Source organism: Cardiocondyla obscurior, linkage group LG05, assembly GCF_019399895.1.
Source record: "Cardiocondyla obscurior isolate alpha-2009 linkage group LG05, Cobs3.1, whole genome shotgun sequence".
Lineage (NCBI taxonomy): Eukaryota > Metazoa > Arthropoda > Insecta > Hymenoptera > Formicidae > Cardiocondyla > Cardiocondyla obscurior.
Window position 1 is genome coordinate 6,239,826 of NC_091868.1, and position 14,749 is coordinate 6,254,574.

The 14,749-nt window shown below is 38.0% G+C and overlaps 2 protein-coding genes across 9 annotated transcripts in view; one reads left to right on the plus strand and one right to left on the minus strand.

The window, feature by feature from the left end:
- Positions 1 to 65: 65 nt before the first annotated feature.
- On the plus strand, positions 66 to 2,008 carry LOC139102907 (uncharacterized). Its single transcript, XM_070657103.1, has 7 exons — positions 66 to 360; positions 548 to 906; positions 1,009 to 1,128; positions 1,203 to 1,258; positions 1,333 to 1,411; positions 1,487 to 1,615; positions 1,704 to 2,008. Exons 1-7 carry the CDS (start codon positions 285 to 287, stop codon positions 1,899 to 1,901), a joined length of 1,017 nt encoding a protein of 338 aa, XP_070513204.1. The 5' UTR covers positions 66 to 284; the 3' UTR covers positions 1,902 to 2,008.
- A 526-nt stretch (positions 2,009 to 2,534) lies between these two features.
- Positions 2,535 to 14,749, minus strand: part of LOC139102911 (syntaxin 1A) — a 53,462-nt gene continuing 41,247 nt past the window's right edge. For 3 of the 8 annotated variants that reach the window (XR_011545791.1, XR_011545793.1, XR_011545790.1), the window contains 3 exons: positions 10,342 to 12,727; positions 9,201 to 9,578; positions 2,535 to 8,850 (listed from right to left, as the gene is read on the minus strand). Coding sequence is in view for 4 of the 8 variants with exons in the window: in XM_070657109.1 (XP_070513210.1) it covers positions 9,214 to 9,294 (81 nt within the window). In the remaining 4 variants the exon portion in view is untranslated. The other 5 variants (XM_070657109.1, XM_070657113.1, XR_011545792.1 and 2 more) reach the window with 4 other exon arrangements.

Genomic DNA, 14,749 nt, shown 5'->3' on the forward strand with positions numbered 1-14,749 from the left:
GTAAATTTTCTAGGATCTAAATTTTTGACAATCAATAGTTTGAGTCAACACGTCATCGTATATGGTCAGGCAGTCGGAGATTTTAGTGGTATAACGGTAAAATAAAATACAGTTAAATAAAATTAAGTAAATTACGGGATAATATAAATTAAAAAAAAATTATTAAATAAACGCCAAAGTGCGCAATCCGACTCTGTCCCAGTTCTCTCGATGGAAGCTTAGTCGTTCGACGTTTGTTAGACAACATAGAGTAGATATACTTGCCACGTTTGCAGTGGAACACGATGATCAAATTGGTTTTTGGCTTCGTGATCTGTATCTTTGTGACAGCGAGTTTCGTAGACACTCAGCGATATAATGGTAATACAAGACATTTGTCCATTTTCATACTTTCGCATATGTATTTCTAACCTAAAATAACAATGTATTATTTTCGATAAATATATATTAGTGTGCATATTTTGTCGAATTTTTTTTTCCATAAACAAACATTCCTCACTACAGACATGTAAAACCAGTTATGTATTTTATGACGAATATTTTACAGATTATGAAATACTACAAGACGAAAATGTTATGCAAAAGTTGCTACGTATATTAAATAACAGCGATTACAATAAGGAGAAGCGTAGAAATATCGAAAATGCGTTGGAGACGGACGATTGGCATGGGCGTTGGATGCCTGATAGACCGAACGATCCAAAACCACCACCCAAGGTGTTACCAAAGGAGTTACTCCCTGAAATGAATTGGCCCGGGCGTTGGATGCCTGAAAGGCCAAGTGATCCAAAACCACCACCTAAAATTTTGCCAAAGAGTCAGCAGAGATATGAATATGAATCTATAATGGAATTTCCTCACGAAATGTACATGGGTCATGTGTCGTCGGAATGTGATGACGCGAAGGTTGTAATCTCTAATCTCCTGGATATCTTGATTTAAAAAAAAAAACGTTTAAATATTTGTATAAATAATATAGTATATATTTTAATAGAGATAAAGTTTCAGACCAATTTAACTATCGATTGGGATGGTTCTCCATCGAAGTATACATGTTACGGGCATAATATTGTACCACGTAAGCTTACACCAAAGATTTACTGTGAAAACATTCCGAAAACATATAAGGTAGAAACATCTCTACATTGTTATTAGATATCGAAACTATTTATTAGTAGATTTTAATTAAAGTACTTTTTTAGGCTCCCCACATATGTATGAACAAACGAATTAATTATGATGACGTTATTCCTCTTTAGTATGTATATGGGTGCTTTGTAATATATTATAAATAATTTTTAACGATATTTATATTTTTGGTAATATTTATAGTGGTCCGCATAGACCTTTGTGGCCAGTTTACGGAGAATACAAGTACGTGCCCGAACAAAGGTGGTTGCATAGTCTCGAGGTAATTATGTCAGCGATAGTGTATATTACATATTTGTTAAATCAAAATCTGTATTAATTCTGTTAATATTAACAGCACGGTGCAATTGTCATGTTATACCACCCGTGCGCAAATCCACTTGAAGTTGAACGTTTGAAAAATATTGTTAATAAATGTCTCTGGCGACATATTATCACACCTTACAGTTATTTGAACGAAGACCGAGTAAGTAAATTTAATGATAAAACTAAAAAAATATTAATAAAAGGGTATATTATTTAAATATCTTTTATAATTCTTGTTTTGTTTGCAGCCTTTGGCGCTTCTATCCTGGGGATGTAAATTGACGATGTCTTATGTAAATCCTACAGTCGTAAAACGTTTTATACAGAAAAAAGCCCTTCGAGGTCCGGAAAAAAATGCTGACAATGGCCAGTTCAAAGACGGGCTGCTAAGTCAATCGAGCATAGTGTCGGATGAAGTTGATTCCATGCTTTGTTCTAATATGTAGACAAATGTACATAATACAAATAACGTGATATTTTTCCATTTACGTTTACGCAATTACGTTTATAATTTGTACATATTATTTATTAAATGCATCTGTCAGCGTAAAAATTATTTATTTATAATTTTAAAGCTATATAATAATTAATAATTGTTTCCTATATAGCTTGTAAATTAGATCTTACAATATTATCTATAATAAATCATACGAATACAAATAAGTGTGTCGGGCATTAACTATATTTTGCATTTGCAAAGGATTGAAGGAGATTCCAAAAGGACTTAAAAAACCAAATTGCTCCCTCTTTCTTTTTTTTTATTCCTCGTATATTCAGATATTTTTTACCCCCTTTACTCCGAAGATCATTAAATACATTGAACATCGTGTTGGTTTTTTAAAATTCTTTTTGCGAACCGCTTATCTATAAATAGTAACTTTACTGCAGTGCTGGTTATAATCTTTATTTTTGCAAGATTATTTATCTCCAATGATATATAAAATTAGGAGTTAAGACGAGTGACACGCTACTGTTGTTATCAATAATGCAAAATATGCTACTCGACTACTCAATTGTAAGTCGTTACAACATAAAAGAATATAGTTGTACAGTGAACATTTGACTTTCCTCGTTCTTAATTTTTCTTTTTTTTTTTTTTTTTCGCTTTTACGAATGAGTATGCAAATATTTGAGAATCGTTATTACATCGTTGATAGTTCTTGAATACGGCACGAGCGAAAGCTGACGACTTATGCCGGAAGGAGCTGAGATTGCGTCTTGCCGAATTGGGACTTTTCTCAAAAAGAATTGAAATAGATAATTCAAGTGTTTAAAATTTGATGCCGTAATTTTGCGGACGTCCTCACATTTAGAATGGCTCGCTTGCTTAATGAAACTATCTAATTTTTTTAATTCTCATCCCACATCATAATAATCTTTTATGTCGTTTTTTTTATATATATTTTTTATTTTTTTAATATCCCAATTCTTCAGACACTAATACTTTTTTAGGCAGTTTAAGTTTTTAAGTGTCACTCAGATACTTCTAGGATATTTTTCGAGTTCGTGCAACGTTATAAAGCCGCGATTCCGAGGCCGAAAATTATCCTTCCTGACACGAGCCGCTACTTTGAGTTTCGTTAGTTGAGAGAATAAACGTGAAAGAATAAACGACGAGGTGGTTGTCCTTCCATCTCGCTCGTCCCCGAACTAATTACAGTTATATAAGACGGGGTATCTTAGGAGTGTCTCTTAAAATTATTGCCAACTTTGTACAGTACCAATGATAATGGTGATGATGATGGCAACAATAATAATAGTAATAATAACAATTAATTATTAATCAGAGCGCAAAATGTCAAATTGCATTCAGCAGGAGAATCATAAATGATTGCACAGCTATTGCAACCTGCTGAATACTTTCGTTGACGCGTCTGCTGTCGGTTTCTTTTTAATGCCTTTTTTTTACGGCTTTTTATTCAGCATTTAAAGTTGCTTTTTTTTTTTATACCCGAAGAAAAATTACACAGCGCGCTCGCGAGATGAGGGATATACGCATAGGCAGAAAAAACACCATTGATCTTAGGGTTCCTCTTCTGGTAAGTATTCCTCTGTTATAATACAGTATGCTTCTTTTTATTACTTTTATGAATCTCATCTACATGAAATACCTACAATAAAAAGTATCCAGTATCTCTGTTATTCCTGCATATACTACGATTTAGTTTGTCTTTTTTACCTTTTTTTATTTTTTTAATTTAACATTTTCTCTCTTTCTGCCATTCGTTCTCTTTCGCGCATACATTTTTTCTTCTCTCTTGCTACCCCACTTGCACGCACGCACCCACGCACGCATACGCACACGCACACACACACACACACACGCGCGCACTCCCTCTCGCACCTAATATTTTTATCAATTTCAATAAATTAAGTTTATCAATAATCTCACTGTGCCACGCCGTAATGCCGTAAAGCCACGCGTGTGCGACTCTTATTAATTTTTTTTTATTTATTTTAAACCATATCAGATTCTTCTTTTCTATCGTTTAATGCTGCCTCTTCTCTTTCTTTCCTCCTTGTTTTTTCTTTTTCGCTCTTTTCTTTTAAAACTCTCACGAAATTACAATTTACACTTGAAATTGGAATTGACACTCATAAGGTTATTGAAATAGCCTCTCGTATTTAATAATTGCACCGACATGACATCGACCCAAGCATTCACAGACATCGAGATTCCTCCACGCGCATCAATCTTCTTTTTCCCTCTTCTTCCTCTCTTCCGCGTGTACTTATGTCCGGAAATCGTGGATCGCATATTCGAAGATTCCTAGATCGGTAGATCGATCCGCTTGCACAATCTTTCTTTTCTATTCTATTCTACGTACAAATGCAATGAAATAGCGTATTTAATGATTAAACAATGTCTCTCCCTTCTCTCATTCTATTCGAACGCCCGCAGTACGTACTCCGACTAATCGCGATGAATAAATATAATTCAAGAACACGGAAATTGTGTGACTAGGTTTGTCGTTTATGTTTCTCATAGTTCGTCCCTCTCGACACGTTTGCTGCGCTTTAAACTGCGGCGATGGTTCGCATACGCTCGGTAAAGAAAATGGAGCAAGGAAGACGTGCCCAGCTTCCACAATTAGCTACCTAATGAGATGCTCGCGAGGAAAACGTTCGGCAATTTCGCGATTTCTAATAAAGCGACGAAGCCGATTTCACGAACGGTTTATCCCAGCTCACTCCTCAGCCCGCTAATAAAAAAGGGGAAATGTTTTAATAATTTTTTTTTTTTTTCTTTTTTCTTTTTCTGTTTTTTTTCTTTTTAAGTTTTAAGATAGACGACGAAATCGCGAACAGGATCCCGAGTGCTAAAACGAGCGAGATCAAAAGCGACAAAAGTCGTACGGATAAAAGACAACGAGATTAATAGACGTATCCGTATGACCGATTTGGAACGGTCTCGAGACGAGAATGAACGTCGGGATGATCGGTCGATTGACAGTAACAAGGAAACGCGGCATTCCTTAAATCTTTAGGCCAGATTCGTTTAACGTACAGTCAGCTTGTCGCGCACCGACAACACTACTTTTATTCTTAAATAGAATCTTACTCCTTTTCCCCTCCTCTTTTTCTAGCGATAAGAAATTGACGGCGATAGGTGTTTTTTCTTCTTCAAATTCCCACCACGAGAAGTTCGCTATAAAGTTTAAAATTCACGAGATCTGTGTATCTCCGCGGGTGCAGCGATACGTCGGGTGGTCTCCGAGCAGACTCGTTCAGCGATTCGGAAATTGATCGATCCGAGAAATAAGGCGATCGCACGTGAACGGGACCGCGCGAAAGATCGACGTGGTATTACATGGTACGGGAAAGGAAAGCGCGACGGGTTCACCTTGCGGAGGTGTCACGCGATACGTTCAGTTTAGGCGACTCGATAAGAGCACAGGGAGATAGAACACGAATACACGGCCGGATGGTGGAAAAATAGTTTGAAAAGAGAAGACGATTTCGCTCTCGCGTCCGCGTGATTCCCTTATTCATCTTGTATGGCGCCCGAAAGAATTTATCTCCCTTCTCTTTTGAGTAACGCGAAGCTTCTCGATGGCACGAACCAAGCATTCTCTCTTCAACAAAATCCATTGACCAGCCGGATAATAAATATCAGAGAGCGGTATACCTATCGACGACCGCAGTAACTCGTGACAGAGGGATTAAATCTTAGCCATCTTAATCGTAACTGGATTATAATTAGATAGTAGATCATAATGCTTGCTCTATCTAAACTAACAATTATTATGCTTTCTGTACAATGCAAGGTGTGATCTTAATATCTTCTTAATCATTGTTATTATTATTTAATGTTAATTATTATTACAGCAACGCGCTTAACGTGCGCTGCACGCAAATCGTAATCGTGTTCACTGTGGTATCATTTTTTTTTTTTTCTTTTTTCTTTTCTTTCTCTCGTCCTCCTTCCATTTAAATATTAACCCATAATCTTTGTAGAATGTATGCACCTCAACGTTCGTAATAATTATAATATACTCAACAAAATATTAACATTAACGTCGCCAGCACTCCGTCCGATACATTAATCTGTCGAGGAGCAATAATATAGGCGCTGCCAATAATAATTGTCATTATTAATAGTTTTTTATCTTTCTCCTCGTGACATTTTTCTTCTATCTACCTATCTATTTATAATATATATATATTTATATATATATATATATGTATACATATCCGTGTACATACATTATCGTTCATTCTTTCTCATTCCGCTGATGGATTTATCCTTTAATTATTTTCTTTGTTTATAACACCTATAATTATATTATTGCTGCAGCTTAGTGACTTCTCTTCTTTACTTCTCACGTATGCGCGCACACATACGTACACGCATTCGCACGTTTTATAGTTCTCACGCAATGCCTCTTGCTTCTTACACTCATCATGCCCTCCATTACTCTGTCCACCTTGGGGTTAATCGTTTCAAAGATGACGCACTTTACGCATGGTCAATTTCAAGAATTTGCAAATTAACGAGGAAATATGGGCAAACTCTCTTGTATAGAAAAATCATATATACTTTTTTTTTAAAGGGTGCGCGTCAATGACTTCAGGATTCACGCGCTAAATTATGAAAAGAAACGAAAAACCGTAAATATAATAAATGTGCGAGACTAGCAATATCTATTCGGATGCAAGTATAGTTTGAAATCGAATGGATTCAAACACGCGGGCGTATTTTCAAAATTAACGAGACACAAAAAAGTTACACTTGTCGAGCGATAGTACGTAAGAGGGAGGCGACAAAAAAAAAAAAAAAAAAAAAAAAAATTACTTTTGCCGTGGGTCCGCCAAAGCGACAGATGACGCGAAACGACTATCGTCCAAGGCGAGAATCGCGTGATTGAGAATGGATAGTTGTCGTACCCAACACCTAATGGTGCGTACCGTGTAATACAAAATCGAAAACCGCAACCTCGTCGACAAACATCGGCCAAATAAACCGTCTAGAAGAGAATGAATCTGTTTAAGTTTCATGTATCTCGCGCGATTGATTCTATTTTAACGTTTGCGAGTCACGACACTGCTCATGTCGTTGTCCTTATCACCAGAAGTTAAACGAGTAGTCCGAGGGTTGATTGTGCTAACAACGATACGAAATATAACAAGAAATACTTCGTTAATTCACTCATATATAAGAGCGACGCGCTCTCACGTCTCTCTCTTTTTTTTTTTTTTTCTTTTCTTCCTTTCTTTATAAATCTCTGTGTAATCTACCTTAAGTTACAAACTTCTGAAATTTGACCGCATGATTTATATTTGACGTACTGTTTTTTCGCGAACGATGAAACATCACCTAGCTGATTCCTCGCGATCGTTTAGATACAGGGAGGTATAGAGGTGTCGAAAACATTATTCAGAACTGGAGTGATATGTATAACCGAGAGTTAAACCGCTGATCGAGGTAGTAGAACTTTGCGAGAGTATCACTTAGTCGTTAAATCTTCCGTTTAGGTAATATCGGCTGAATTTTCGGTAGATTCAATTTAGCCGCTAAGCACTTGAAGTTCTTCGATCGTCAATGAAAAAAAGTTTCACGGAACTTCCGTCGAAGTTCGGGCCTTCGCACAAAGTGTACCGTAAGCGTATCGCTAGACTCGTCGTAAATATTAATACGAATACTAGTACCAATTAGCACTATTCGTTTCATAGCCATGTATTATTTAACGCTCTGCCGTGAGAGGATTTACTAGCGGGAGTTACGAGCTATCTGGACCATGTAAATTTGGCGTAGAAATTTTTGGACAGCGGTTTATCTCTCGCGTATATAAACGGATACAGGTCGGATCGAAGGCGTATTCAAAACGTGACCATCTGAGATTTTCGATATGCAAATCACAGTCAGGAATGTATGTTTTTTTTTTTTTTTTGGAGAACGCGGCGTATTGCGCAGATTTTCTTTGTGACGAAGAGGAAAGTGGTAACCGCGAGCCGTTTGGAAGCACCATTGGGTGTCGGGTTCGAGCTGCAACGCGGCGGACACCGCGAAGGATCGCTATTCCCGGTCGCGATACTGTTGCTACGCGTATCGTAACACCTCGTGGTATTCGACACGGAGATTCGTGCGCGCGTGAACAGGAAAAGAGGAAAGGCGGAGGAAGGGAAAACACCGGCAGTGTCCTCGTGTCAATGGTCGTTTCGTCGACGATATTGAGTTAGAGCATCGATCGAGGATGCTGACCGATGGTGCGTACACATCTTTGATCGATAGCTCTAGTCGCGTCATAGAGAGACGAGAGCGTCTCTATTTTTCTCGACCCGTTCCATTCGCGAGGCCGTCTATTATCTTTGCCGCGTGATCCGTGAGAAGAGAACGGGCGGAGGAACGCGGGTGGGCAAGAGATGAGAACGCACGCACGAAGAGAGCTTACGATCTGAGCTTTGTCGTGACGAGTGGAGCCAGCAAAAGACAGGGGAGAGCGTCAACTTAAAACTGATCGCTAAAGATGGATTTGTCGGGAAATTATCGAATTAAATACTTTAATAGAAAAACGAGGGATAATTGTTTCTTCCTCTTTCTTCTCTTCGTATTTTTTTTTTTTCTTTGACTAAATGCGACTAGCTATCGGAGACTTTCGAGAAAATGGCGCAAACGCAACGGTTAACGATGATAACGACGATGACGGCGACGGCGATGATCCTTTGTCTGATTTTCTTCGTGTCGAGCTGGAGAACGCGCGTAATAGACTGAAGGCTCTAGCGATGACGATGGGTGTTACGATAGAAGAGCGCCGATGATAGCACCTTCCACTATGACGGTCTCTTCTCGTCCGATGGCGATCAGCTTCACGTATCGAAGTGATATGAGTAAATGCTGACGCTGCCGGCGGTTCGGAATTAGGTACACGATGCTGCTGATGTCTTTGGACTTTTCTGAACAAAAAAGAGGGTCCAAGTGCGTACAGTGGCGAGACAATTGCCAGAAATATTGTCTACCTAACACCGAAACGGTAACGTATTATCTAGCGTAATTAACGGCGAGCAAATTTGTCATCCGAAAGAGCGAAACGCGATAAAAAGTGCATTTTAAGGACCTCTCGAGATAGCAATTGACATATCGTTGAACGTAGCTGCAATCGTAGCAGCGAGCAATCAAATTACGATCATACTGGCCGTTAGACGTCAATAAATCGGCTGTTCACGTGCAATACGTTCTTATCGCTATCCGGGCGTACACGATACGGCATAATGTCGAATGTCACGCTACGCGTTCTGTTACATACCTGGGTTTGGCGTTCACAGTCCGAAGTATCCACCGATGGTGGTGGCGACGACAACGCCCAATACGGCGAGGCAAATCATGATCATGATCTTCTTCTGTACTCGGCATTAACAGAGATCGATAAACATTTAATATAATCTATTACAAAGCTTTCTCTCCCGACTGTCACCCCTATATATCGTTCTATCCTCATCTACATCCCTCTCTCTTTCTTTATCTCCCAAAGTCGATACCTCACTTGTGTGCTCTCGATACCTCTGTCCATTATTATAACGCTACACATTACAATTGTTTACTTATCGATCTATCGTGTCATAGAGCACCTGAAAGAAATTGGATCTTGCTCGTTGACGACGTGGGCGACGCACGTTGCATTGGCCTGCGTAAAAAACGACGCATGAATATATAACTGTGATGTAAGTTCGCAGCAAAAAATTTCAACTGAACAAAAGCTGACTCTCGCAACAGACTTCCGATTATGAGTTGAATCTCGTCAACGGTCAGGATTCTGACATATAAGTAACTTTAACTTAATATTTATTCTTAATTTTTATAATCTTAATTTCTAGAGACGCGCGAACTAACGATGACTAATATTATTTTCATTTTCGAATGTGAATCCAATCGATTATATATTTTTAATTCATAATAATTATTAAACATCTTCAACGTAAACGATTTAATTCTTATTCGAATAACTTCGCATAACTTTATTATTTTCAATATATACAGGACGTCCCAAATATTTTAATTCGTCCATCCACAAATTTTTAATTTTAATTTATTCTTAAGAAAACGAAGTACAGACTTTTAACTTTGTACATTAAAAATATTAATTTTTATCTTCGCTACGAAAAATTTCAAGTCACTGGTTTTATCGCGATCGAAATAAATTGAAAGACAATAAAAAAAAATAAAAAAATAAAAAATCTGGAACGCCTTGCACATAGGGGGAAGAAATGCAATCGGTCGATAGGATTAACGCTATTTTGTACTGAGAAATATTTCTCACGTGACAGTATCAGTATCGAAAATCACGTAAGTTTCCTATTACTCCTAACAGAATGGGATAAGATAGAAATCAAAGAGGTGATCAAAGAGATCGGCATCAATCAGAAAAAAAAAAAAGCGGAAATACAGACCTCCATTAATCGACATCGTTGACGTTCATTTTCTTCAGAGTTCCCTTTCTTTCGTTCCTCTGCAGCTTCAACGTATTCTCAATGCGGTTGTTCCTTATTCGTCTTATCCCATGTTCCTCACTTTCTTTCTTCGCAGCAAGTGTAGAGTACTCCGCCAAGGAAATTTACACTTGATGTCTGAATCGATTTTCACGAGCGATCGGACGCGTGGCCGTTGCTTCCCCTTTTTTCCTTTTTTTTTCTTTTTTCTTTTTTTTGTATAAAACGCGACGCAAAATTCTATTACTTTCGCGCTTCTATTATCATTTCGTATGATCAGCGCTTATTATTATATCTCAATTTACTCACACCTAATACTAACGAACAATTCCTTTTTCAGTTTCATTCTCCGCGAAGAAGCAAAGATAATAAAGGACGACAGAGAAAAAAAGACGGCGTGCCGCCATTCTTCTATCTAACGATTTCTTTTTCTTTTTTTTTTTTCGTTCTTTTTATCAATGCTGAATACACCGGAAGAGAAGAAAATTCCTACGCTATCGGCATTAATGATTAATATTGTTACTCCTTTTTTCTCGTTATCTCGTCATTATTATTATCATCTGCTCTATACAAATTGCGATTATTTACATGTACAATGCTGGGCGCCGTATTGTGTCATGCGGTCTGCATTGCGACGGCGATTATTAGAGTTCGGGCAATCGATATCTGTTCATCGGAGCGTGGGTGTACGTATCGCGAGATACGTCGTCATCGCGCGGATTAACGTCTCGACCGAGCGGAAACTCTCGCGTCAGCCCAGACGGTGGCTGAAGCACGCGGCGCGAGAAAGGTGGCGACCGTCTCCGTTGCATTTCGCGCAGAGACGATCGATCAGTTCTGGGACAAATCCGGAAGCGTCCCCGCGAGCTCCAACTCGCACCGCGTCGGTTCAGCCTGCCGCCAGTTCGGGTTACCTTCTCTGTTATCTCTGGAGAGTAAGATCGCTGACTTCACGATATCGAGCGAATCTGCAGCGACAAGAAACGATACCAGACATTGATTTTCGGTAAAATAAAAAAGAAAAAAAAAAAATTAATACAAAGTCGAATATCGGACTCCTTGTCGCTGCGGTTCAAAGAGGGATGCTCGTGTTACCGAAAACGCTTTGACTTACACTTTTACAGCCAATCAAAAGATCTTGAAATAAAATTGGAAACTTTAATAAATAGATTGGGATACATCAAGAAGACAACTAATTTTTTTTAATTAAATTAATATTAGTATAACTTTTGCCTCTGCGTAAAATTTTTTTCTCGATTCACACACCGTTGTGTTAGAGGTTTTTTTTTTTTTTTTTTTTTTTTATATGCCTTCGATCTCGTGTATCATGTATGATTCGCGATTGTTGCAGTCGCCGTCTTTATTATCACTTACGTCAGAATTTGGATTAAGGAACGGTGAAATGGCAAAAATAACGAAATAATAAAATATTAAAATTAAAAAAAAGGGCAAAAGGCAGTGCAAAAGTGCGCCCGAATGCGAAGAGAAGCTGTAACGCGTCGTTCTTCAGTTATGTCGAAAAAAACACCGAACTCGGTAATTTTTCTCGGCGTTTTTCAATTTTATTTCTACGATTTAACGCAAACGTAGCACACGATATAGTCCGGTGAACAATTTTAAGTGTAATAGACAGCAATTAATAAAAAATTAACATTTTGTATGCTTTTCAACGTATCGAAGCGCAATAAAAAGGAAGTACGTCGCGAATCTCCGTTAATAAAGTGATTCACAAAATTGTAATTCACAACGTGCGTCATCACCGTTCCTAGCTTCAACTAGCGTTCACGATGTCTACGAGGCATCCTTCGGAAAGTTATATCCGCACGATGAGTCTCGATCACCGTCGCATTCGATTTAATCCGCGGTTCGATGCGAGTGTGAGAAATCAAAAAAAAAAAAATAATAATAATAAAATCAATAATTTGTTACAACTGGCAATAAATAAACGTATAAACACACAAAATTGATTAAGAATTAATAATAAATAAATGTTACGATCTTGTGCGGAATAATCGGCGATATCTCGGGAGCTGGAAGTCGGCGGCGTGCGTCGCGTCGTCCGAGCTCTTATTGTTAGACGAAAACTCAAGATCGCCGCGATCGGTAGCGATCTTCGTTACAATCCTGGCTCGTCATCGACAGGACGAGACAGATGTGAGGGATGGAAATTCAAAATTATCTGTTCCATCTCAATTTGCTCTATCTCTTTCATGCTTCGCGAATATATTCATTTCTTTTCTAATACCAATGTCGCGCGCGCACGCTTAAACTAACTTAGACTAACCGCCAGAATGATAATCAAAATGATGACTGCTATCGTCACACAAATCGATATCAGGAACAATTTCTGTAAAATAAAATAATTTTGTAACCGTTTGGAAAAAAAAAATAAAATAAGAAAGTAAAAAAAATAAATTAATGAAAAGGAATGAAAATGAAAAGAAAGAAAAAAAAGAGAAACGAAATCGCGACGGTTCCGATTTGAGATGAAGCGACGGTTCCGACTTCGAGCGTTTAATTAGGTTATTAAATATTTCATTAAAAATTTTCATGAACACTGTTTACTAGATTCGTTCATCCAGCTAGCAACGCTTGCCTTCTAAATCTTGCCTTTACCATATTCTTCCGGTACTTTCTCCACGTTTTATTGCTTTAAATTAATGACTAACGTCCCACGTTTCTCTTCACCGTCATATTTGGATCTTTTAAGCAACACGGAATGAATATATTTTTTTTTTACAAGAGAAACTTGTCTCCCGTCTGAATTTTTAAAAACATTTACAATCTATTGCTATAGATAAATTGCAGATTTTGAAATAACATTAGCATTCGAATTATGCAGAATTTATAGTTAAAGTCTCAAATGCAGCAAACTTGGAGAATATTCAACACGTGCGTGCGAGTACGCGCCTCATCGACAAATTTTGACAAATAACAATAAAAGTATATGCATGCACGTAGGTATATACGACTAAATACGCTATCATTTGTCAATTGATTTACATCTCTCTCGAAGTACGGAATGAAACGTTTCGTTACAAACGAATGGCAAATGACGAATGCACATCGACAAAATGTATACAAGTAATTTTCCACGCCTTTACAGTTTTTTTTTTCCGTGATTAATCGCAAGCACAGTTATAAATTATTTGCAGAAGTCAAACTGATAAGACGAGTATCTCGAAATCGAGTTAGCCGTGTTTCGAACGGAGATCGCATCGCGTCGTTTCAAGACATTTGCGATCTGGAGGAACATCGAGCGGTGTAATGAAGGGTACTTACTGTTAACGAAACGAGCGAATGCGATGAATACGGATTAATACGTTAATTAGTCGTTCGTTACGGAGATTAGTCGGAGGATAACCGTTTCAAGATTACGGAGAGACGTGTGTTATTAGGATCGGCGCGGGACATCTGTATCGTTATCTGCATTTCTATTTCCTTCCGTCTTTTTCTTTTAGCTTTGGCGCACATGCAATTTTAAGAACACGTTCACAGCTTTCATAGGCGACCACCACCGTAACTGCTTCAACGTTCATTCCCTCCCTCACAGAACTTCTGAACACATTTACACATCTCTCACGCGTTTTCTCCCTTTCCCACAAGTTGACCGCAATTCAATTTTTGAATTATTATTGTTATTTTGCTAATATATTATTAATATTATTAATATTATTATTATGACATGTTCGCTGCCGCGTCGCACTCGTTTTCCCTTTCTCTTTCTGCCTTCTCTATTGAAATATTTAAATGCCCCTTGTTCGTTTTTTTTTTCTCCCTCACCTTTCCCTCCCTCCGTAACCTTTTTTTTTTCTTTCACAAAACCTCCCTTTCGGCCGTTTAGATTCAGTGAAGGGTCCCTACTACTATGGCGACTAGTATGACCGTCGTTATTAAGACGCAGATTATGATGAGGATCATTTTCTGTGGACAGAAAAGCAGAGATGGCCACGTATAAAATACGCGCGTATTTACTTCATCAACGAGTTTGGAAAAAAATCGAAAAGATAGAAAAAGATGGTGAGGACGTCGAGATACGCGGCGTGCTTCGTGAATAAGAAAACTTTACGAAAAAAGTCGAGACGTAAATACATACCTTCGAAAAGTCAGGAAAGTAAAAAGAGAAAGAGAACGAGAAAGATATTTGACGATGACGGCGAAGAAATAACGTAAGAGAAAAATATAAAAAAAAGCCCTTTGTAACTGCACGAGTGCAATGGATCAGAAATCAAAACTGAAAATCGTAGGAGAAGAAGCGGTGGGAAAAAGCGTGTCAAAAGCGAATGTGCGATTCACGTGTTCGTTCATGCTGACGTGCATTACTGTATACAAGTGATGCACTTCGATCAAGAAAAAAAAAAAGGGAAAA